Source organism: Pteronotus mesoamericanus, unplaced genomic scaffold, assembly GCF_021234165.1.
Source record: "Pteronotus mesoamericanus isolate MK-2021 breed Mesoamerican mustached bat unplaced genomic scaffold, CSHL_Meso_final contig_657, whole genome shotgun sequence".
Lineage (NCBI taxonomy): Eukaryota > Metazoa > Chordata > Mammalia > Chiroptera > Mormoopidae > Pteronotus > Pteronotus mesoamericanus.
This window is the reverse complement of record NW_026555229.1, coordinates 23844035-23869659: the sequence shown is the minus strand read 5'-3', so window position 1 is coordinate 23869659 and position 25625 is coordinate 23844035. Positions and strand designations below refer to the sequence as shown.

Below are 25625 nucleotides of genomic sequence, written 5' to 3'. Positions count from 1 at the left end.
ATTGCCAGGTACCTATCAAGTTCAGCTGCGCACGTATCATTTACACCTAAAGGTCTCGACATTCTCCCATAAAACTGTTTCCTTCTATGGCAGCTGCCCTTAGAAGCCCCATCCGTTGTCTTCTGAGGGTCTACATATGCTGCCAGAGCTCTGTGCTGTCATTTGCCTGTGGCTATGCCACCGTCCCCTACTTGAAGTGACGCTATTCCTAGACAGGGACCAAGATGTACCCAATGTCCCTTCTAACCTTATTTTACTTTTATTTTTCCCATGTTAGACACCTGTGACCCCACTCTGGGAGGTTTGGTGAGGGTTTGGGGCTATCTTTGAAGAGGGTTTGTTTTTAAATACCACCGGTTCCTGTCCCCACCAGGGAGGTCAGCCACGCACAAGGTTTCCTCAGAAGGGCTGGAGAGTGTCATTCTTTACACACACTTATTCAAGGCATCCAGGCAGCAGCTTCTCAATAGTCTTTGCCAGTATGACTGAGTTTTAAAATTCTACTAACTCAGCAGAACAATAATGTATATATTTTTTAAGTAAATTGATAAGGAACACTAATACATTAACTGATAAAAAAAAGAAAATGATGCAACAAGATTACTGTCAAAAAGATGAGATATTCCAACAGCCGAGGAAAGGTAATTTTACTAGTAATTTTAAAATTTGTTGAAACAACATCCCCTTTCTGGCTTATCAAAGCAGCAGAAAACTGAGCTTCTAGTAAAACAGGCATTCCTTCTCAAGCATCTAATTGGATAGATACGCTGTTGCAACCCTCTTGAAAAGCAAGCAAGTAGATGGTATGAGGCAAATGTCTTTTAATCCTGCAACCAGACCTGGGGGGACATAAACTAAGAATATAATCTGGTGTAGTGGACAAGGATTTTGCTCTGTATGTTCCTCACGCGATTATCTGCAATACTCAAGTGTTGGGGGAAAACTCAAATGCTCTAGCACAGGGCAATAGGGTTCTTAAAGTGTTACTCGCCAAAAGTGAATCTGAAAGTACGTGTTACAGTGCTCCATGAGAGCCTCATAAAATGGTGCGTGCTTGTTTGCAAAGACATGGAATGTTTCTCCTGCAAAATAAAGATCACACAGACAAAGACATGATTGCATTTGTTCTGCGTGTTCAGGTGCCTTTTTCTTCTTTCTACATTTGTATAGTTTCCAAATATTCAATAACGAAAATATGTTGGCTTCTTTATAAAACAAAAAGGATCTTCAAAATTCCATTGTTGTTTTGCAGTGCCACATTTGGCCCCCGTTTCTCCCCTCGCAACTCGGACTGCAGGGGCCCCGCCCTTTCTCCAGGCCACGCCCAGCGCGGCGCGCAGGGCTCACGCTGCAGTCCCCTGGCCGGCAGGTCTGCCCTGGCCAGGGTACGTCCGGGCGGGTGCCTTCCACGCTGGCTCTGAGAGGGGTCCCTCCAGTCTGCAAAGCCCCCCGCACTGTGACGAGTTGGGGTGTGCAGCTGAGGCTGGGAGGATCTGGGCCCTTTGGGGAGGACCAGGTAGTGGCCGAAGCACAGGGAGCGAGTGGCCTGAGGCCTCGAACGCCTGCAACGGCCTCCTCGGTCCTGGGAGGAGTCTGGGTTCTTTTCTGGAAGCCATGAGCGGCCTCTGAAGGGCACTGTCAGCCAGGAAGTCACGGGATCTGAGGCGATTTGCTGCAGCTCTCTCTGTCTACAGGGATCGCCCTCCAGAGGGGCCTGAGTCGGGGTCCCAGAGGTAGGCAGGGTTATGCCACGCCATCTTCAGAGTGAGGACTTGGGGAATGGGGACAGAATGGAGTCGGGGAGGAGGCTGGCCCACGTGTGCTCGGGGGAAAGGCCAAGGAAACCAAGTGGGGACAGGGGCTGTGAAGTCAGGGAGGGGCCCCGCAGACCACCTGGCCCCCCACCCGTGGAAGGGGCCAGCTTGTGACCCGGGTGGAAAGCCACTGGGAGCCTGCTCAGGGAGCCCAGAAGGAGGGGCAGGCACTGCCCACAAGGGCATGGGGCCCCCAGGAAGCGAGTCCACCTTTGGGGCTGGTGGTGGAAGGCAGCAGGTGCCCGGTGCTCCGGTCAGCGCCTGGGCGAGGGGGCTGGAGCTGACAACTCCCTGACGTCTAGGGGTCCCGGGGCTTCAGCGAGGCAACTGATCCTCGGGAGGGAAGAGCGCAGGGGATCCGTTACAGAAGGACACCAGCCCGCGCGACCCCCCGGCCGACTCCCCCCCCCCCGCCCCCGCCCCGGGCCAGCTTCAAGGACCGAGTCTCCCGAGGGGAAAGCGGGCTGGAAGAGGGGCCACTGCGGGGGCCGCCCTGCTCGCCGCTGCCCCTCCCCGCGGCGCCCAGCGGTGCCGGCGAGCTCGTGTGCCAGGGAATCGGGCGCCCACCAGCTCTAATGAGGCTGCCCGAGGAGGGCCGAGCAGCCGTCCCTGATAACAAGCAGCAATTAGAGCAACAGAGGTCGCATTTCACCGGGTTGATCAGGATGAGCTCCCTTTGACGGCGGCGGGAGGCAGGAGGACAGGGAAACGCATCCCTCCAAGACGGCTAATAGCATCCCGGCATTTAAATGAGCCCCGGCAGCCTCGCCACGGACACGAAGGCGGAGGCGCCGTCTCTCGCCGTCGTCCCAGAGCGAGTCCACATCCCCCTGGGCAGTCTGCCTTGGGGCTGTCACTCAGGAGAAAGAGCTCGTGTTTCTTGGCCGCAGGGCCCCTTGAAAACCGTCCCAAAAGATCATCGAGGGCCACAAAGAGTTTTTGTTTATGTGGGTTATTAACGGAATGATTTTAAAAACTGTGTCCATTTTAAAGCCATCACGGACTCATTTCATGTGAACATAGAAACAGGTGTTTTTGTTTGTTGGTTTTTTAAATTAGTGACGAGAGCAGCATCCCTTTATATTGTTGTGATCCTCTGTCATTCCTGGATCCTCAGTTCTCCGTCTGCATTTGGGAAACGCCTCCCTCCACTCCTGAGAAAACGCGCGAAAGGGGCAAAGAACTGTGGGATGTTATCACACACGTGGCTTTGGCTCCTGGACCCCAGGGGTCTCAGGCACCCTCAGGCGTCCACAGACCCTGGGCGAGAACCCTGACCAAAGAGAGCCAAGCGCGAGAGGTGTGGGGCGAGCGGGAGGGGGTGACAAGCGGGGAGGGCCACCGAACCCCATGCAGACCCACCGAGGCCCCCGCCATCCGCCCTCCCCCCAGCCCTGGCAGGCAGCTCCAGGGAGAACACCCGTGGTTTTCTGGAGTCGGTGCATTTTGTCAAGCGCGAGGTGTGTAGTTGCAGAACTGTTTCTAACAGGGACCCACCGGAACCCTCCCTATACGCCGAGCAGGAGCAGGTAGGCAGACCTTGGCTTCCCAAGCCGAAAGCGCAGCTGCCTCTAAAACAAAAGTGAAAGGGAAGGATGCGTTCAATACAAACAGCCTCTGAGTCTATTAGGCAGAGAACCGAAGTATAGAACAATGTGTCTGTTATGATTTCTTTTTACTGCGTTTTGGGGAGAAAATAATATACGTGTAACTGGGGGAAGACACAGAAATTGCTTATAATAACTGGTTATCTTCCGGGAGATATGGAAACTTAAAACATGTTTAATATTGTGCACAGTTGCTCATCTCACCACTGCATTCGGTCCTTCAATAAGAGGAGGCAAGAGGGGTCCCCGCCCGTGTTGCGCGGCCCCGGGTGGGGACCCGGAGCCCGCGTCTTTCTCGGGCGCATTGGGAGCCCGCCCCTGCCGCGGAGCCCGCCCACGGCAGCTCTCGCCCCGTCCCCGCCCCTCCCCCTCCCATTGGTTGGGCCCTGCCCCGCCGTGTCCAATCACAGGGCTTTGCGCCAAATTTGAATCGCTGTTTTCATTTGAATCGGGAGAGGGCGGCGGGAGGCTCTCCGCGCCTGCGCCGCCAACGCTGCGTACGGCAGGGACGTAGCTGGTTGAGCCACCCGGTCAGTGGGGAGGGCGACGCCGGGGGGAGTGGGGACTGCGGCCGCGGCGGAGGTGGACGCGGGCCTGCGGGCTGAGTGCCCGACCCTGGAGCGCGGGGCGGGAGGTGGACGCAAGTGGACGCGTTGAGGGCTCCTCACCGCGCGGGTCTGGGCAGCGCCCCGACGAGCGTTGGACGCCCGGGTGGAAGTGCGGGCGACTCGTCCTGGGTGAGTCGGGGCACCACGGGGGTCGGGGGCGCGGCGAACCCTCCGGGCACTGCGGGGACCGGCGCCGGGAGCGCGGCTGGGCCCGGCTCCTTCTGGGCTCGGCCTCCGGGATCTCGGCGGGAACTCTCGGGCGTGATGATCCCACGGTCACGTCCTGGCCGCGAGTCCGTGGGGGCGCTGCGAGCTGGAGAACGTGCAGGCGGCAGCGCAGGGCTGGCTGGGGCTCCCCAGCTGTCAGATAGGGTTGGGGCCGGGGCGACAGCGGCCTCGGTGAATTGAACCAGCAGCCCCAGTCGGTCACTTACAAGTGACTTCTTGGCTCTTTGCTTTCAAAGTAACACGTCCCCCACCCCCCAACGTTTTCTATTTCTGTTGTTTTATTCAGTGCATGTTCCTGCCGCGAAAGAGTTGCTTGTAAGTTTGCTTCTGCCTGGCCTTCCTATACGGATTGTGCACACACTCTTGTTTAGAAAATGGGTCCTACAGGACGCCTTGTGACCATCAAAAGGAGCGGGGTCGACGGCCCCCACTTTCCGCTGAGCCTGAGCACCTGCTTGTTCGGAAGGTGAGCCCTGCGGCCGCGCGGACAATTTCGCTTAAAAGACTCGAATATCCTAATCTCAGAATAACAGCCTGGACATAGCGCTCGTCCTGTGTGCCGTCAACGTGGCCGCGTTGTTTATGACAAAACAATTTCGAAAACGGTGTTTATATGTGAAGTGGTGTTTTTGTCAGACATAAATGATAAAATCGATGTGATCAACAGCTTCAGATAGAGAAACGTGTAGAGATGGTGCCACATCCTGTTTCAGGCCAGGCGGTCTTGAGAAGACAGCTCGTGCATCTGAAACCGGGGGGCGGGGGACACGCGGCTGAGCAAAGGAAGGAAGGAGGCCCCCGCGGGGTTGTTGGTCTTCTGGAGGAAATGAAAAGGGGAGGGGACCCCAGCTGCTAGTGTTTTGAGAACGTTGCCTCTCTTGACGCCTTCCTGTGTGGTGGTGGCGATTTCTGCAGTCCCCTATGACAGGCCATGTTAGTACTCGCCCCCGGGGCGGTTTCTAACGTGTGCCCTTTGAGACAAGTGGTAGGTCACCGTCTCCCCAGGGACGCCCATGCGAGGTGCCGCCTCGACCCCTGTTCAACCCACACCCACCCGGCGCTTCCGAGTTCCACCGCGCCTCGGACACCTCCCGCTCGTCTGTCCCAGCTCCGCGCTGCGGAGGACGGGGCTATTGGTTAATAATTACCTCCTCCTTGGGTGGCACAGGGAGGCAGGCAGACCAGTATTAAGCGCCGGAGCTAGAGAACTGGAATCAGCCTATAGCAGCGGCTCGGCGGGGGGCCATCCTGCCCCTAGGGAGACGCTTCCCTGTCCCAGCGCTGGAGGCTCAGGCCCCTGCCTCCCCAAGCAGATGGGTCAGGGACGCTGCCGGCCCCCTCTGCGAAGAGTTGTGCGGCCGGGGTGAGCGGCACTCACCTGTGCCCATCCTAGTTGGCGGCCCCCTGCCAAACAGTTTCTGAGCTCTAACGAGACAGTGTCTCTCTCGCTGGAGTGTCCTTTTACCTAAAAATCAAATTCTCTTCTTTGACTTAAAGTAGCTGTTCACTTTCCATTGCTTCTTTTCTAAAGGAAAAAAATGTATAAAAGCATGTTGGTATCAAGTGGCAGTAATTGTGGTTATTATATAGTAGTGATGAAGTGTATTTTTATGCAAGACTTGTAATTTAGGGACCCAGGAATAAGTGTTGGGTCGCAGGACTGGCCGGAAGAGAGCTGCGACTCCAGAGGTTCCTACTGAGGGCAGGGTGAGAGTGTGGCACTGTTTCAGCTCCTAAAACCACAGGGTGGTGACGCCAGCACCTCGCCCAGGCCCCCTGGTGGGTTTGGGACGTCTCCCTGCGCTTCCTGCTGCCCGCAGCTGTTTTGTGAAAAGACAAGTTGAGTCTAGAGGATGTTTTTGGTTCCTTTTGTTACTTGTAGATTAGTATTTTTAGGGATAGACTTGTGAATCTGTCAGTTAATGGAGTATAGTTTTAAAACAAAAAGCTCACAAGTAATAGCTCTTACTGTGTTTTCAGATGTGCATAACTCGCTCAGTCGCTGGGTGAACGCCATGATAGATATAGGTGCGAACGTAATTCCCTTTTTGTATTTAAAGAAACTGAGGTGCACAGAGCAAGAGGTGCTGCCGTAAAACGCAGCACTTTTGGTGATGATTAAAGCTTAAACCACACATAACATTGCAAATGAACCTACAGGAACCTTTCTGTCTACAAACAGCAGAGCATTAAAAGTGGTTCTCATTCTCCAAGCTGGTGGAAAATATTCCTTTAGTTGGGTCTTACCAGCATAGATAGTTTAGTTAAAGGCAATTCAGCTTTATATTGTAATGTTTTCTAATGAACTTATTTTTAAATGCTGTAAATTTTAAAGATTTAAAATACTTGCTTATACAATACTTGTAAAAATTATTGGCAAAACTCAGAGCTCACTGACATCACTCAGTTGGCTATTTCTTTAAGTGGTTACACTTGTAGATCCAACGTATAGTCAAGTGCTGCTTTATTTTGAAACTCTGATGTAATTTTCTTTTTTTAATGCAACAACCTAAAAGAATCTTCATTCTTTTTGATGAAGGGGTATTGAATGTGACATTCGTATCCAGCTTCCTGTGGTGTCCAAACAGCACTGCAAAATTGAAATCAATGAGCAAAAGGTGAGTGGGCTTTTGGAAGTCTATTTTTAAAAAGCATTCACTTTACTTTTTGCCTGTGTGTTACCTGTTTCCCCCCTTTTTCTCCTTGCAGGCAGTCTTGTTCAATTTCAGTTCCGCAAATCCAACGCAGGTGAACGGGTCTGCCATCGACGGGCCCGTACAGCTGAGGCACGGGGACCTGATCACGATCGTGGACCGTTCATTCAGGTCAGTAGGAGTCACGGGCCTCCTGAGTCACCGCAAGCCGCCTTGCGGGTCACCTGTGGGTCTCCTTTACCGCGGGCGAAGGTCCGAGTGTCTGAAGCTGTCATCCTCCACGCGGAATCTTAATCCAAAGTTGAACAGACACAAGGGGTTTATGCGGTCCCGTTCAAGGGTTTCCCTGCCCAAGAGGGGCGCCCGGTCCGACGGGAGTGTTAGTTTGTTGTGTTGAGAAACTGCACACTTTATTAGTTTGTTGTTTTAAACTAAAATATACTCGTAAAGAAAGGTACAAAACGACATGCAGCAAACAGGCCTGCGATCGTCACATGTTACGGGCTGAATGGTGCCCCCCGCATTCATGTGCCGAAGCCCTGCTCCCCAGGACCGCAGAGCATGGCTGTCTTTGGGGACAGGGCGTTGCGTTAAAATGAGGCCTTGGCTGTAGGCCCTAATCCCATCTGGCTGGCGTCCTTATGAGAAGAGACGAGGACCCAGGGAGAGGACCAGGGAGCAGGCACTCAGGGACAACCGTGTGTGCAGGTGGCAAAGGGAAACTACAGCGAGGCGAGGAGCAAGGCCCAGAGGACACCAGCCCCTGCCCGCGCCTTGACCTTGAACTTCCAGCCTCCTGAACTGTGAGAAAATAAACCCTTTAAGACACCCAGCGTGTGATGTTTTGTTATGGAAGCCCTAGCAAACTAATCCACCACCTAAGACATAATTAGGACATTTGCAGAAGCTTCTTTCATGTGTCTTCTAAAGTCACTACCCCTTTCTCTCACCAAGTAGAGCACTAGCGTGGCTCTCGCAAACGGCGCAAGTCGTTGGCGTTTTGCTGCCGAGCCTGCCTCCCCCTAGCCGCTGTGGCTGCGTCTGCCTGTTAAACCCCGTCGGTTTGTGATAGCAGCACGTGTCTGTCACCGACCCCTGTCCCGTGGCGGTGAGCTTCAGCGCGCACGGCCTTCTCACTGCATACTAGGCGGCTGTACACGCAACCACACACAACTTCTCTCTGCACAGACAGTTGAGTGACTTCTGGTTTTTGAAATGCATCAGGGCTTGCTCTGTGATCAGAAATGATTTTCACTAGTCTGTGTGTTTGAAAAGAAGGTGCCTTTTACCGCTGTTGGGTGCACTGTTCTGTCTGTGACCATTAGATTCGAATTTCTCTCTAGAATCATAGTCATTCTCTCCACTGATCCTTAGTTACTCTGCCAGGTACATTGAAATCACACATTGAGGATTTCTTTTTCCTTTTTTTTTTTTTTTAAGGTCTGTCGGTTTTCTCTACTGGCAACTGTGTATTTAAATTCAGAATGATCTGGTGGCTGAAGCTCTATCATTTATCCTTTTGACACGTTTTATGCCTTTAATAATGCTTTCGATGAGGCTTGCATGTGTAATTTTTCTATCACATGCTTTCAACTTGTTCTAATCCTTGAGGTGTAGGTTGCCTCTTGGAACCCGCTGTTAGGCGCCCTTTTGTTTAGGACTGGCTTATCTTCTTGACAGAGCGACCCTTCTTTCGCTGTAAAATGCGCGCAGTCCCTGAGAACAGCCCTCGTCTCTTCTGTCCGACAGCAGCGTAGCGTCTCTAGCCCTCTCCCGGTGGCTGTGTGCAGGCATAGCTTTTCCACACTTTGCCATCCTGTTTGTGTCTGACTCTAACTTGTGTCTCTTGTAGAAACAGAGAGTTGGATCATTTTTTTCATCCATTTTGCTGAGCAGAACTCTGCCTCCGTTATGGCCTTCATTAAATAATTTCTGCTGTACCATCTGAACATCCAGGTCGTTTCCTTTACTGCGCTTTTCATGAACTTGCATCATTTTTAAAGAGTACTTTTATTGAATAGAAGGCTGTAGGGAGGAAGAATTTGATATGGAAGGAGACAAGAACTATCTCCTCAAAAGGAGAAGCTTGTTCAAGTACAGATTAATTGAGATGATTGGGCACGTCCAACAATGACTAGGAAATGAGTCTTAGGAATAGGTCTTGATCCAGAACTCCGCCCCGTGAGTGCGGCCCCAGGCGCCTAGTCAGGCCAGGTGGCTTCTACTTCAAGTCAGGCCATTTCACAGTGTGCCCAGGCTCTGCCTGTGTTTTAAAAGGCTGGTCTGTGCAGAGAACAGCTGTGCGTCCTGCTAAATAGCTCTCCTCTTCACTAACTGCCTGTCTTTGTTCACATGCGTGGGGACTGAAGAGACCAAAGTGCTCTGAAGTCAGAGCAGCGCTGCGGTTTCTGCAGAAGCGACAGCACAGCAGTCCGGCCTCCGAGGCCCCGGGCTTCTTGGGTGGCCTGCCAGCCCCTCCGTTGATTTCCATGACCTTAAAGCAGCGGGCGCCGGCCTCTGTCCTCGGCGTAGCAGGTTCGCGCAGAGGACTCCCCGCTGGCCAGTGCTGGAGCAATTAATCTGTGTCCCCAGCCCTGGACGCTGACGTTCTGAAAGAAACTTGAGGCACCGTATCTGAGTCTTTGTCCCTGTAACAAGCACTTTCCTAGCTCTAAGTTTATTTCCAGAACTAAGGTAACATCTTGAATGAAACGCAAAGTTTGTTCCTTGCCCCTTGGGTGTTCCTCGCCCCTTGGGTGTTCCTCAGATACCCAGGCTTTACCCCTGGTTACAGGTCAGTGATCTGAATGTGTCTGTTCTGTGCACTTCAGGTACGAGAATGAACGTCACCAGAATGGAAGCGAGTCAACTGAATCTCCAGGGCAAAGGCTCGGACAGGTGACGGGGTCTTTTCACACCTTGGGCTCTGATTCTTTGGCGTGAAGATAGGAGATCATTTATATGCACACTGATCAGGTTTTTACAAGGGAAGATGACTTAGCTGTTACAGTAGGAAAGTGTAACCAAGGTATTAAAATGAGTTGTACTTAGGTTAAAATAATTTTAAAATATACTTCCTTTTTTATGCAAAACGAGTTCTGAGTCAATCTTACACTCTTGGCCCGAGAGGCCCCAGAGCTGCTCAGGACCCGGCTTGCACACCCTTGGCCAGGACAGCCTGACTCAGTGCAGCTCGGGAGCCCTGTGCTCCGGGGCTCACGGCTCTCCTGTCCTTGTCCTCATCCACCTGGGTCCCTCCAGAGCGATCGCATCGGAGTTGGGGGCCCCATGGCTCACTCCCAGTTATGATGGACAGGTGACCTGTGACACTGGAAGGGAATTCCCGTGCCCCCCTCCCCCGCCCCGGGGTCATGTGACAGAACCTTATTACTTGTATCCGCCAGTGCGGGAAATGTCTTTCAAATGGTGGAGCTTATTAAACCGCAATTCTGGGCCCGTCCTTGGAGGCTTAGTAGGACTTAAAAGGTATAAGGGAAATCCTGCGAATTTCTCTCTTTTTATGAGGCTGCCCAAGTGAGCCTAGGATCAGGCCCGCATGGTTGGAGTCTTACGGTAGGTACCCCTGAAACCAGCGATAGGCACCTTGGGAAGACGTCGGCCCGGCTGAGTACTGTTTCTGCGAGAGGAGCGACAGGAGCGACCGCGGTGTCGGCTGCTGCGCAGCTCATCAGCCTGCAGGGCGCTGCGGGGGCGGGGCGGGGGCGGGGTTCCAGGATGCCCCGCCCACCGGCTGTCATTCTCACTTGCTAGGAGGTGGAAGGGAACCACCAGCCAGAGGGCTTGGCTGTGGGTTGGATGAGAGCGCTTGGTGGTCTGTGAGCTGTTTGTTATTTGGATGGGACGGAACACTGAAATTGAATATTTAGAATGTACAGGAGCACTTTGTGCGTATTTTAAAATGTTACTTAATTTTTATTGTTTAGTCCTTTCTTGGTCAACTTCAGATTTGGAAATTAGAAACTGATTCTTTTCACATGCGAAGTTTGAGAAGCAGGGTGTGAGATACCAAAAAATCAGAAATGATTTGCCTTTGGATGTGTTTTTTCCCTCCCGAATTATTCAGATGCTATATTTTTCCTTCTTGGGAACAACACTGGACTTTGGTATCTTACATACGTGTTACTGGGTGTGGTTCCTCAGCCCCTAAAACACGTCCCGTGAGAGACAGGGGCAGCGCTGTGGGGGTCCAGGGGCGTGCTGCTCGGACCCCGTGCCCCGCACGGCCACGCCGCCGTGCCCTGCGGGTCTGCCGCGCCTGCTGGGCTCGGACACGCCCAGGAGTCTGCCAGCCCAGAGCCCACGCACTCAGGGGCACCCGGGTTCCCCCACAGGTTCTGCTGCCGATTTCTGGTGAAACGGCGCCTAAAGTCTGTAACTCGGTGCCTGTGCTAGGTTCACAGGCACAGCGTGTAGGTGACGATTCGTTTTAACTTCCTTCAGTGATGAAGGGAAAGAAATTTGAGGGAGTTTTAACAACCCCTCAAATTTAATTTAATTGGACTAGGTTCAATTTTAACAATTTTCAGCTTCAAGTTTGGTTCTTACGCTATCATTATATTTTTAAAATCAGCTAAGAAATACTTGTATTCTGAGCGCCAGCACCTACATGTCTGGGCGCATTTCCCAAAGCCTCTAAGGGGTATATAAGGGCAGTGGGGCTAAGAAGATCGCTGGGAGGGAGAGCATTTTAACACATTTGACCGTCGGTTCCGGAAAAGGCACTAAATCCCTGTTCGCTCTTTGCCCATCCACAGGCACCTGCACGTCGGGCCTCGAGGTCTAGCTTTTCTTCAGATCCTTGTAAGTAGTTTTTCGTTTTATTCCAGATCCTGCAAGGTCAGTTCTCTGTGTAGTGTTGTGAAAAGGAGGGGGCAACAAGGTCGCAAGTGTTGTGTGTCCAGGCTCGCAGAAGTTAGGAGGTTGTGTCCTTTAACAGGACGCATGAGCGGACCCTGAGCGGACTCTGCCTGAGCGCCGTGTGGCGCCCGCGCTCACTGGGCAGCGCCGCGCGGGAGTGGCCTTGCTCGGCCGTCTGCGTGACTCTGAGCGGATTAATAGCCTTTGGTGTCTTGGGCTGGTTACAGGAGACTAGTGTGATTGACTTATTTGGATCATAGTGCTGGTATCAGAATACAGGCATTACACACGCTGGGCGTTCAGTAACTCGTAAGCTAAGTGAAAAGCTAGGTGCTGAGACAGTTCGAAACAGTTTTAAGATCTCAGTACTGCCCGTATGCATCACTGAGGAAGCCTTGAACTTGTTTCTCGTTTCCTAACTCACTGTCAAGGTGGCAAAGGTGAAGCCCGCGGTGCTGCCCGCCCACAGCTCCCCGCAGACGGGGTTTCCGGAGGGTCCCCGGCGCGCACGGAGGATGTCGCGGCGGCCCGCGCTGCCCCACGCAGCTCAGAAGGCCCCGATCCCAGGACCACCCCTGATGTTCATGGCTCAGAGCCCCCCAGAGAGAACCGCAGAAATGCAGCGGGCCCCCCTGCGGGGGGGTCCAGAGAGGGTGCCCGTGGGGCCTTAGTGAGCAGGAACGGGGGGCTGGAGCCCCTTCCCGCTACACAGAGTCCTGAGGAGGGCGGAGCGAACGAGTCTCCCTTTAGGAAGCTTTATGAGTCTATGAAGGAAGAGTTGGATGTGAAATCAGAAAAAGAGAATGTCCTACAGAATCGTCGGAAATCGGGGTCCTGGGATCACTGCGCAGCCGAATCTGAAAGTGCTGGAGGTTCGCAGGGTCAGGCACAACTACAGGTCACCCCCAAGTCCAGGCGGAGGTCCCGTCGGAGCTCCCAGACAAAGGCTGTCCCTGGTCCCACTCTCGAGGCCACCGTGAGTTCCAGCACCCCCCCCACGGAGACGGCGATAGCCAAGACCCCTGTCCCCTGGTCACACCAAAATTCCTCACGAAAACGCCAGAGCGGAGGCCAGAGTGTCATCGGGGGGAGCAACCCTGTGAACCCGGATCAGAGCGAAGGCTTCCAGGCAGAGCACACGACATTCACTCCTCAGCCGCTCTTCCCGGGAAACCGAACACCCAGCCAAGGTGACAGTGCCAACGGCTTCAGAAACACGCCAGAAAAAGGCTTTTCCAGAAAGAGACGGAGAAGCCTCCTTCCAGATGTTGACGGTCTTGCTAAAGAAACAGAAACTCCAAAGCAAGCCGCGCTCACCGCCCTGCTGGTCCCCGTGGAGCAGAAGGGCTCAGCCGGTTCCCCTGGCCTCAGTTCCGTCGACGTCAGCAACTTGGATGAGTCCATTCGTAAGTTTATTTAACTTTACGTTCATTTCCCCCAGGAGGCCCCATGTACTTGCATCTACGAATGAATTAACAAGAACTCCTTTCTTAAAATAGCAGTTTGCTCTGTGTCAGAGAAGCCAGAGCTAAGGGTACAAGACAGCGGTGTTCGTTGTCCACAGGGAGAGCTCTGTCCCCAGAGCTGAGGATCGCTCTAGGGAGTGGGGGGAGGGGCAGGTCGTTAGAGAAGGACAGGTATAGCAGGGGATGCAAGGGCGCTGCAGACGTTTTATCCGGCCCTCCTATTCTGGCCACAACAACATCGAAAGGAGAGGAAGCGTAATCGCTTTGTCCGGGAGGCTTCATGATTACGCGCTACAGAGCTTCAGCATCCTGTGAGTTGGGCCCTCTTAAGTCAGCGGAAGTCCCCGGGACACCTTTTACACGGGGTGGCCCTCTGGTATTTATATTGTTCTCGGGGCCCCCAGCAGGCAGCTCCCTTAGGAAACACCGCTGTCCCCACGGGTTCATGTGCTGGGCGCGCTTTTGCGCACTGTGCACATTCACACTTTAAGCGCTCACGAGACAGGTAGCGTCGTCTCCATTTTGCAACTGGGGAAGCGGACACCCTAATGTCCCACGGCGAGTGGCAGGCGTGGTGGCTCTCGGGCACTGCCCTTTGCAGGGGTCTCAGGCGCCGGACGCAGCCAACTAACCATCGTCCGGGCTCTGCTCTGCAGGGGTGCCTGGCGGGCGCTGTGCGGCTCTCTGCGGCTGCCCTGCCCAGCCAGGCCCGGTGTCCCTGTGAGTGGCAGGAGGGGCGTGTCACTCGCACAGGGCTTGGCATGGACCAGTGGTTTGTAAAGGTGTGTCGTGGGGGTGGCGTCACACGAATTGCCCATGACAATCCCCTGCAGAGCTTGTCCAGCTCATTCTACTCACCAGGCAGGTCTAGGGGAGGCCTGAGTATGTGCCTTTCGGGGAAGCTTTCTCGGGTCACCGCTAACGCATACGTCTCTGCAGCCCCCGGCTCCGCACGGAGCCTCTGCCTCAGGCCGAGCCCTTCAGGAAGCTGTGTCCACATGGGACCTTTCAGCGTTTTAAAGAGCATCTCTGTACTGTCGAGTTGGGGTGGGCGTTTTGGTGGCTTGACCCCGGCCTTTCAGGAGCGCGGGAAGCAGCTTTGGCTGCCTCGGCCAGCGTCACTGCAGAGCGAGGGCGTGCTGTCCACGTGACGCGGGGCCGGTGGCCCGCACTGGCACTTTGTGTTTAATAGCAGTCGGAAACAAGTCCTGCGTGTTCCCATGGTTCTCCACTCCCTTTCCTGCTTGTATTCACCACTTCAGATAAGATGGAGGGGTTGCCCTCGAAGAGAAGGCGGGTCTCCTTTGGGGGCCACCTGAGACCTGAGTTATTCGATGAAAACTTACCTCCTAATACCCCGCTCAAGAGAGGAGAGACGCCAGTGAAGAGGAGGTCTCTCGTGGCCCGCACTCCAGCTGTCCTCAAGAAAATCATCAAGGTATGTGCCATCGCGGACCCTCCGCCCCGCCCGACGGCTCCTGTCCTGGGCGTGGCCTGCCAGGCTCCCCGCCCGTGTGAAAGCACAGTGAAACCTTTCTCCTTCTCATGTAAAGTAGCAGTACAAAGTCTAAATGAACTCTTTCCCCGCGTGTCGGAAAAGGAACACCTGGGTTCCGAACCACTGCTGGAAGGTGGCCGAGCCGCCATGAGTCCTCAGGACTCTTCCCGCACAGGCCCCCTGCCCGCGCTGCCAGGGACAGAGGGCCAGTCTGGGGTCCCAGCAAAAGCCACTGGTTAATAAGATTCTGGAGACGTCATGACACATGGCTATACAGTGGTGGCTTTCCTTTCAGAGCTATGAGGCGGAAGGGAAATCTTGGCGGCCCACGCGCCTGCAGTCTCCACCGGCAACTGCCGAGGACTTTCAGGCAGGTCCGCTCGGCTCTGCTGCCCCGGTGCTAGGTCTCTGGATGGGGTGGCCGGCAGCTCACCTGCAGCAGGGGCGGGGCTGCCTTCAGTTGCTTTTCATCGCTGCCTTGATGGCCTGAGGTGTGTCTGGCCTTCTTCCTCCTTCCCTCTAATACTGATTCCCTCCTGGAAGTGAGCGCCTTCTTTCAGCCACGCAGACACACACCCGCCTTCACCCATGGGTGTGTTTGCTTAGGGTCAGGTCAGAGCCCTCTCTGCCCCGCAGGCGGTTTCCTCCGCCTTCCTTCCCGGGACACCTGAGTTAAGGCTTGTTTGCTGCTTTTTTCTTTCTTTCCTTAAATGCTGGGCAGACTCCCCTCGGCCTTGCACTTGACGGACAGTGGTTGAAATGGTTTGATGCTTCAAGATTTAAACAGCTAAAATTCTTTGTGCGTCCCCATTCAGTTTTATTCAAACATTTGGAACATTTGGAGCGGTGCAGAATCTTTCACAATGACTGCCGGACACACTGGACATGCGTTTGTTTTGGTTTGTTGTGGGTTTCTTGTACTTTGAAACAGCTGAAATTCTTCAATGAGTGGGGCTTTGACAGTCATTTCAGAGGTGTGACGTTTGCGGTAAGCTTTCTTAGAGACATTTCAATCTTGTCAGGAACAGCCACAAGAGTCGGGAAAAGAAGAGTCCTCAGAAATCCGTTCGGAAGTGACTGCACAAAACGTGTTGACGAGCTCCCTGGCTTGCCATCTCACAAACACACCTTCAGGGGCAAGCGACGGTCGCCGGGGGCCATCCAAGCCACCAGCCTCGGGTGGCAGCCAGTCTCCACACCAGACAGATGCTCCCAAGAGGGGCGGGCGGAGGAGCGGCGGCGTGCCTGCCGAGAGGGCTTCCGGGGGTCGGAGCCAGCACGGGCTCCTGCAGGCCATTCGCTCCCGGAGAAGGAGCGGGGCCTCGGAAGCCAATCTCATCGGTGAGTGTTGCATTCACAGGGATGCTTTCAGGTGGCTTTCCTCGCTGACGGCCCGCTTTGGGAAGTTTCGTCTTTTCCTTTTTTTAAAAAAAATATTGTTTATTGTTGTTCAGTTGCAAACAACATCTTTTCCTTTTGACAGTGGCAAAATCGTGGGCAGACATAGTAAAACTCAGCGCCAGACAGACACAAAGTAAGGTTGTGAAACACCGTCCCCTAAGACAGCTGAGCAAGAGGCAGAGAAAGATCGATACCCCAAAGGTGCGTGTCTCGCTGTGAATCGCTCGGTCACGCCTCACGTTATTTACAGCGGCCTTGAGTGTGGATCGGCGCTGTGACGTTCTGTGCTCTCCTGCCTTTTTTCCAGAAGCCCACGGGCCGTGTGCACAATGAGTTCAGTACAGGCCACGCAAACTCTCCCTGCACCATTGTAATAGGGAAAGCGCACATCGAAAAGGTGGCCATGCCCGCCCGGCCCTACCGAATGCTGAACAACTTCGTGCTCGGCAGGAAAATTGACTTTAACGAAGACCTTTCAGGTAAAAACGCAACTTCCTGTAAACCAGAGCCCTTAGATCCATGGGGACGTGGGAGGGCGTTCACCTGCGGGGGGAGGGAGGCATGATTCTCACGTCCCACTCGTTGCCCTCTTTCCACAAAATGGGGTTATTACTGATGCATCACCCTCCCCTCTGAGACCCTCGCCACCAGGAATTCCAGGGAGTGAGCCTGTGGTTGTATGTGGGGACTGATGAGGCTGTTCACGGGCAGGAGCGATATGTTCATTGCTTTTCCACTGTTTTCATGCAACAGGGCTAACCGAAATGTTCAAGACCCCAGCGAAAGAGAAGCCAAAAAGGATGAGCTTATGTCCCACCGCTTTGTCAAATTCTGAGGATTTGCTTGGAAAAAAGTTTCAAGTACCTAAGTCAGAAGAAAAACCTCTGCTATGCACCCCAGAAAAGTTTGGTTCGTTTACTCTTTTTTTTTCCTAGTACTTTGGTGTCTTTACTAGAACTGTAGATGATATTGTTGTTGTTTTTAATAACAGATATTGTCTTATTTCTCTACACAGATACTCTGATAAAATACCATTTCCAGGTTCTCTGTTTTGTTGTTTTTAGGGGAAATTCCTATCAGCAGTTAAACCAGCCCTGGTATTTCGTGACTTGAGTAAAAAGCAATATTCCTTTAATAATCAAACTACCTGTGCACACTTGTTTGAAAATTGATTTGAGAAAGAGGGGGGGAAGCATTGGTTTGTTGTTCCACTTACTTACGCATTCATTGGTTGCTTCCTGTATGTGCCATGACCAGGGATCAAACCCACAATCTTGGTATATGGGGATGATGCTCTAATCAACTGAGCTACCCAACCAGGGCTGGCTGTATACACTCTTGCCTTCCTTATTTATTAAAAAGAGGAGATAGGCCAAAAGGTGTAATGATCTCTCATGATACTTCTAAGTAAATATTCGAATTCAAAATGATGGCAAATTACCAAAAAGAAAGATAACAGCATGGACACTGTGCTGTTCTTCCTGCTGCCCTTCTGGCCGGGAGCATGCCCAGTGTGAACATGGGGTGGGAGACATGAGTCTGTCTTGCTCTGTCATTTGGTACCGAGTTCGTATTGTAGAGCAAGCACCCTGCTGCATGGAAGATGCTTCCTACAGCTAAAAAAGAGATGTTTCGGTGTAACAGGGATGCTAAGTGGATGATGTGTAGGTCCTGTGATTGCATCGGTGGCTCTAAAGAAGAAAGAGTTATTTGTCATATTTAAAGACACAACATGTCTGTGTGCAGGTTACCGAGATGTGGCATGACAGCCTTCAGGAGACCCTTCTTTAGGAACTTTTTTCCTTTATCTAATTCCTGTGGATTCTAACCGCCACCTATATGTGATCCCTCTCTATAGCACCAAGTAACGTTACTCTTCAGTGTGCATGGTTCACATGTCAGACAGATTTATAGCCACATATGCAGACTCATTGTTAGTAAGGTGAGGAGGGCGAATTATTGTCTCTTACACAATATTTCACGAGAATAAAATTCCAAGTTGGCATAACATAGTGAAGAGAATATACTTACTGCGTATGCTTTTCTTATAGGAGAGAATGTGTTCCCCCGTGCTCAGAATGTACCGCAAGAGCCATCTGATAAAAAGTCTGAAAGCCCATCCCTGAGAAGACAGCATATTACAGTAAATAAAAATATGAAAACTCCACCATCTGAGACAGAGCCTCCGAAGGCGGCCTCCAGTGCGAACAAATCCAGGAGGTCTGTGGGGCCCAGAAATACCCAGGCTCCAGGCACAGAGTGTGGGGAGGAAGACACAGAGGTCAACACTGTTGAGAGCATCTTGGGACGACGTCTGAGGAAATTGCCAGCACAGGCCCAGCTACTGGAGGGAGAGATGAAGGAAAGTGAAAGAGCCTTTGAGACATGTAAGAGAAACATCGAATCAAAAGAAGATTCTGAAAAGATGATAGTTGTGAGGAGATCGAGAAGATCTTCAGAGCCTCAATGTGCACCAAGAACAGACGTAAATGCCATGAAGAGATTGCAAGAGATAGAATCCAAGGAAGATCTGGTGGGCATCCACAGTTTTCTCCAGACCCCAGGTCATGCTGAGGGACCAGTGTATACAGAGAGCAAAACCACAATGATGCGCTGCAAGTCTCCAAAACCAGAGCCAATCAGCACACCAACCAAGATGAACGTACGAATCAAGATGCCTTCCCAGAGTGTGAATGTAGACATTCTCTCTGTACTCAGGAAGCTCCCACAAACCCCAGGGGACACCAAGCACACACGCGAAGAACCAGTAGGTGGTGACGAAAACATGAAACCATCAAATGAAGTTCCAGAGCAGCAACTTGACTCAGCGGAGCAGGTAACTGGAAGCAGAAGGAGGTCAAGAACACCCAAGAGGAAGGCCCAACCCCTGGAAGACCTGACCGGCTTCAAAGAGCTCTTCCAAACACCAAATCACGTCATGGAAACAGTGACTGATGACAAACCTACCAAGATGCCCAGTAAATCTCCAAAACCAGAACCAGTCAGCACACCGACCAAGATGAATGTACAGATCAAGATGCCTTCCCAGAATGTGAATGTAGAAGCTTACTTTGTACTCAGAAAGCCCACACAAACCCCAGGGGACACCAAGCACACACACAAAGAACCAGTAGGTGGTGATGAAAGCATGAAAGCATCTAATGAAACTCCAGAACAACAACAGGATTTGAGAGAGCACGTAATTGGAAGTAGGAGGAGGTCAAGAACACCCTTGAGGAAGGCCCAACCCCTAGAAGACCTGTCTGGCTTCAAAGAGCTCTTCCAAACACCAAATCATGTTGTGGAAACAGTGACTGATGACAAACCTACCAAGATGCTCAGCAAATCTCCAAAACCAAAACAAGTCAGCACACCCACCAGCACAAAGAGATGTCTCAGGACACCTCTGGGGAAAGTGGACGTGCCGGAAGAGCTCTCAGCCCTCAGGAAGCCCACACCCACACCAGGGGGAACCACACACTCTCAAAGAGAACCAGAAGGTGATGATGAGGATGTCACAGCATTGAACAGAACTCCGGAACAGAAATGGGACTCAGCAGAGCATGTAACCGGAAGCAGAAGGAGGTCAAGAACACCCATGAGGAGGGTCCAACCCCAAGAAGACCTGTCTGGCTTCAAAGAGCTTTTCCAAACTCCAAATCACATCGTGGAAATCGTGACTGATGACAAAACCACCAAGAAACCCACCAAATCTCCACAAGCACAACCTGTCAGCACACCCACCAGCACAAAGAGACGTCTCAGGACACCTCTGGGGAAAGTGGACGTGCCGGAAGAGCTCTCAGCCCTCAGGAAGCCCACACCCACACCAGGGGGAACCACACACTCTCAAAGAGAACCAGAAGGTGATGATGAAGATGTCACAGCATTGAACAGAACTCCGGAACAGAAATGGGACTCAGCAGAGCATGTAACCGGAAGCAGAAGGAGGTCAAGAACACCCTTGAGGAGGGTCCAACCCCTAGAAGACCTGTCTGGCTTCAAAGAGCTTTTCCAAACTCCAAATCACATCGTGGAAATAGTGACTGATGACAAACCCACCAAGAAGCCCAGCAAATCTCCAAAACCACAACCAGTCAGCACACCCACCAGCACAAAGAGACGTCTCAGGACACCTCTGGGGAAAGTGGACGTGCCGGAAGAGCTCTCAGCCCTCAGGAAGCCCACACCCACACCAGGGGGGAACCACACACTCTCAAAGAGAACCAGAAGGTGATGATGAAGATGTCACAGCATTGAACAGAACTCCGGAACAGAAATGGGACTCAGCAGAGCATGTAACCGGAAGCAGAAGGAGGTCAAGAACACCCATGAGGAGGGTCCAACCCCAAGAAGACCTGTCTGGCTTCAAAGAGCTTTTCCAAACTCCAAATCATGTTGTGGAAACAGTGACTGATGACAAACCTACCAAGATGCTCAGCAAATCTCCAAAACCAAAACAAGTCAGCACACCCACCAGCACAAAGAGACGTCCCAGGACACCTCTGGGGAAAGTGGACGTGCCGGAAGAGCTCTCAGCCCTCAGGAAGCCCACACCCACACCAGGGGGGAACCACACACTCTCAAAGAGAACCAGAAGGTGATGATGAGGATGTCACAGCATTGAACAGAACTCCGGAACAGAAATGGGACTCAGCAGAGCATGTAACCGGAAGCAGAAGGAGGTCAAGAACACCCTTGAGGAGGGTCCAACCCCTAGAAGACCTGTCTGGCTTCAAAGAGCTCTTCCAAACACCAAATCACACAGATGAACCAATAACTGAGGACACAACCACTGCAATACTGTGCCAATCTTCACAACCAGAACCAGTCGTCACATCTACCAGCATGACCAGACAGTTTAAGATACCTCTAGGGAAAGTGGACGTGGAACAAGAGTTCTCAGCAGTCAGGAAGTCTACACCAACATCTGGGAAGACCACGTGCTTACCCAGAGACCCAGTAGGTGATGATAAAGCTATCAAAGCATTGAAGGGAACTCCAGAACAGCAACTGGACTCAGCAGAGCATGCAACTGGAAGCGGAACGAGGTCAAGAACACCCAAGAGGAAGGTTGAACCCATAGAAGACCTGACCAGCTTCAAAGAGCTCTTCCAAACACCAAATCGCACAGAAGAACAAATGACTGAGGACAAAACCATGAAAATGCCCTGCAAATCTCCACGAGAACCAGTCAGCACACCTGCCAGCACAAAGAGACATCTCGGGACACCTCTGGGGAATGTGGAGGTAGAGCTCTCAGCCCTCAGGAAGCCCACACCCACACCAGGGGGAACCACATCTTTCCATAGAGAACTGGAAGGTGATGATGAAGATATCAAAGCACTGAAGGAAACTCTAGAACAGAAATTGGACTCAGCAGAACATAAAACTGGAAGCAGAAGGAGGTCAAGAACACCCAAGAAAGTGAATCAACTGATAGAAGACCTGGTTGGCCTCAAAGAGCTTTTCCAAACACCACATCACACAGTAGAACCCATGACAGAGGACAAAGCCACCAAAATGCCCTGCAAATCTCCACAAGCAAAACCAGTTGTCATGCCAACCAGCCGAAACAGACGGCTCAAGGCACCTCCAGGGGAAGCAGCCAAAGATGAACCCTCAGCCCTCAGGAGGCCCACACGGACGTCAAGGAAAACCACGCAGCCGCACAAAGAACCTCAGGGAGTGGATAAGGATATCAAATTGTCTAAGGAACCTCCAGAACAGAAACTAGACCCTGCAGAAAATGTAACTGGAAGCAAGAGGAGGCCGAGAACACGTAAAGAAAAGGCCCAGTTTCTAGAAAACCCAGCCAGCCTTAAAGAGCTCTTCCAAACACCAAATCACACGGAGGAACCAGTGGCCGTCGTCAGCACCGCCGAAGTGCCCTCCAGATCTCCACAGCCGGAAGCGGTCGTCATGCCAGCCAGGACGAGGAGGCAGCTCAAGGCCCCTCCAGGGACAGGGGAGGGGCAGGAAGCACCCTCAGCCCTCAGGGGACCCACGCGGACAGCAGGGAAAGCCACACGGTCATATAGAGAACCGGAGGGTGGGGATAAGGATATGCAATTGTCTAAGGAATCTCCAGAAGAGAAATTAGACCCTGCAGAAAATGCAGCTGGAGGCCAGAGGAGGCCGAGAACACGTAAAGAAAAGGCCCGGCTCCTAGAAGGCCCAGCCAGCCTTAAAGAGCTTTTCCAAGCACCAGATCACACGGAGGAACCAGTGGCCGTCGGCACCACCGAAGTGCCCTCCAGATCTCCTCAGCCAGAAGCAGTCGTCATACCGGCCAGGACAAGGAGGCAGCTCAAGGCCCCTCCAGGGACAGGGGAGGGGCAGGAAGCACCCTCAGCTCTCAGGAGGCCCACACGAACATCAGGGAAAGACACGCTGTCACACACAGAACCTGTAGACGGTGCCAACGACATCAAAGTGTGCAAGGAGTCTCCACGGCAGGAACCAGGCCCCGTGAGAAACACTGCGGGCAGCAGACGGCTGCTGAGATCCAGGAAGGGAACGGCCCCGGCCCAGGACAGCCCAGTGCGCAGCGAACAGCCCCTCCAAAGCCCGGCTGAGGACGAGGAAGGGGGCACAGATGGCGCGGACGCTGCCAGAACTTCAACGCAAACACCAGACCGAAGCAAGCCTGTAACAACATCCAGGAGAGCCCTTAGGGCCCGGAACGTGAAGCCCACGGAAGAGCCGGCGGACTGCAGGGACCCTGTAAAATCAGGAAGCAAGAGCGGCGCCACCGTGTCCCCCAAGAAGAAACGTGAAGATGAAAGCTGCGTAGGCCCGAGGAGGCTGCGCACGAGGGCCTGCGACCCGGACACCGCGGAGGAGCAGCCGCCGCGGAAGAGGCAGCGGGTGGCTCCCAGGGAGCAGCGCGACCCCCCTGAGCCCTCCGTCCCGAAGAAGGGGCGCAGAGTTTTGGCAGAAAGCACTGAACCTGTGGACGACCTGCCCAGCACGAACGGAAAAACGAAAAATAGGGGCCAAAAAGGAGACGAGACCTCTGCAGACAAGGTGATGGTGGCTGTTACGTAGCCATTGGTGGTCTTTTTGGGTGGACGTTCCCCGTTTCCGTTTGCTGTGCGGCATAGATTGCATGGGGCCTGAATGTGTGTGGGCACCCCGTCCCGAAGGGTCTGCCGTCAGTGCAGACTCCCTGCAGACCCCACTGGCAGATCCCGTGGTGTTTCATAGAGAGACGAGGCTACCTGGGGACATAACTGGCCAAAATGACAGCTCCAGATTTTGACCAGCCTTCCTCAGGGGCTGCGCGGGTTGTCCAGCGCCACGTGAGTGGGGACAGCGCTGCTGCGGAGACCGCTGTCCAGGAGGGGGCGCCCCGAGAACATCACTGTCAACTGCCGAGATTGTTCGATAGAGCAGTTGGTTCCAGCTGTGAGGCAAGAAGTTCGCAGGCTCCCGGAAGCAGACTCTCCTGCGCTGCTCTGGCGCTTGGTGCCGCCGCAGGTGTCCACTTGCCGCCTGAGCCGGGGGCATTGCTCTGGAGTGCCCTCCGGTGCTTCTCATGACCAGGTGTAACATACGGCCCTGGGACTGAAATTTAAACCGAATTCCTTATTTATGGCTGGTCAGTAGAGGTGGTGATTTCTCCACAGGAACCGAGTGAATACCTTAGATCAGTGCTGTTTTAGAGAATTAACCCATGTAAGATGTTCACGTGAGCTCCCCTTTGAGTTCGCGTTTGATTTTTTTTTCTCCATGTTGGATTTTCAGATTTGCATTACTCATGATGAGCACTTTTGAATTTTTTAGGAAATGTCCCTGCGCTCCAGTGTCCTAAAGAAAACCAACGGAGCAGAGCCAAGGCCTGAGCTTCTTGGACCAGCAGAAAAGGTTAAAAGAAAGAGGAATGAAAAGAAGCCCGCGAATCCCTCCCCAGCGGTGGAGATTCAACACCCAGAAGGTGGAGCCCAGAGTCCTGGCTCTGGGGACAAAGCGCAGGCGAAGAGAGTGTGCCCGAGGCCCGGGAGGCGGGGGAAGGTGCCCGAGCCCCGCGGAGCCGGGGAGAAGGCGAGGGCGAGCAGCGTGGAGACCCCCGGGAAGACTCGCAAGGAGAAGGAAGGACCCCCACGTGCAGGCTCCATATGCTTGAGATCAAGAAGGGTGACAGCCCCTCCCTCGGGGGACACTTCGGAGAGTGAGTCCAAACAGAGAGTGACTCGGAGTGGCAAGAGGCCTGTGGAAGATGCAAACAAGGCAAGTGGTTTACCGTTCTGCTTCCTAATAAGCATGGGATGTTTCCGGGGACCAGCCATCGGCCGGCACTTCCCCGCCGCCCGCTCCGGGACGCGCCGCGCTGCCTCGCAGGCCGACGCCCTGCCTGGGCCCTCCAGGGCGTCCTCTGGAAAGCCAGGGCGAATGCAAGCTGGCGTGTCCCTAAGGCACCTCTGCTCGTAAGAGCCCCTGGTCAGTTGGACTTGCTATGTCCTGTCACCCTGCCGAGTCAGATACCATCTAAGTTCAAGGACAGTAAGTGCCCCTCGTGTCACGTCCAATTCAGCAGCCCATGCACGCGCCGGCATCTGAGTAAGCCGGCGAAGCGCGGTTAAATTCGATCAGCGTGCCTCTTGGGAGCACTTGGTTTGGCCACTTTCAAAGAAAAAGAGTGACAGGGTCCCTTTCTGTGCATGGGACACGTCTGCTCTCCAGGGTGCAGTTAGGGACGCTGCAACCCCGTGCGTGACATGCAGCCGTGTGGCCCAGTGCCGGCCTCCAAGGCCCTGAGGCCGTCCACCCGCATCCAGGGTGGCTTTGAAGTCCCTGCCCCCGAAGGGTCATGAGGGAACGGAACAGAGCCGCCGACTGGTCAGCAAAGACGGGGCGATGTCCGTACATGTTCACCTGTCTCTGCTGTCTCCAGCACGGGTCCCGCACGTGACCTTCCGAGGCGCCCGCGGCTCCGTGGGGCCTGAGAGCTCGCGCACGTGCGGGACGTTTGCGCGGCACTGTGAGGAGGGGCCGCCTTCAGTCGGCCCTCCAGTGTTTCTGGCTGTTTGCAAGCTCCACCTTAGATTTTTTTGCATTCTTGCCTTTTGTTTTTCTGACTCCCCCCCGCCCCGCCACCCCCAAAAGATCACTTTAAACCTCTTGGTGGAGGTGCGGGCCCCATACCACGGGGTGCTCTTTCTGACGGGCTGTGGGGTCGGGGGCCCGCTCAGTGGGAACGCGGGCACCTGTAAGCGCAGCGCGGCCGCCCACGCTTTGGGGCGCCGTCCTGGAAGGGCCGGTCGTCTTTTCTTGTTAGATTTTAGGGTGAGCCTCCTTCTGGCGGTCCTAGCGTTCACACAGCAGGTGGCCCCGGTCACACGGCCACCGAGCTGAGCTGAGCGACTGTCCTCTTCGCGCACAGCAGTGCCGGGGTTGGGGCGGGGGCTGCTCCCAGGACCCTGAAGACGTCAGTCTGAGCGTCCGTCTGATTTCGCTTTGGCTGAGTGG

At 53.6% G+C, this 25625-nt stretch overlaps 1 protein-coding gene across 1 annotated transcript; it reads left to right on the top strand.

The window, feature by feature from the left end:
* The first annotated feature begins 4631 nt into the window (after positions 1–4631).
* On the top strand, positions 4632–24587 carry MKI67 (marker of proliferation Ki-67). The gene is given in 15 exon segments (XM_054581699.1): positions 4632–4723; positions 6797–6875; positions 6967–7082; positions 9743–9809; positions 11687–11732; positions 12221–13195; positions 14518–14693; positions 15776–16094; positions 16237–16355; positions 16462–16633; positions 16908–17063; positions 18206–20352; positions 20354–20716; positions 20718–23183; positions 23943–24587. Coding segments are annotated over 15 exon segments (7938 nt in total).
* Positions 24588–25625: the final 1038 nt, after the last annotated feature.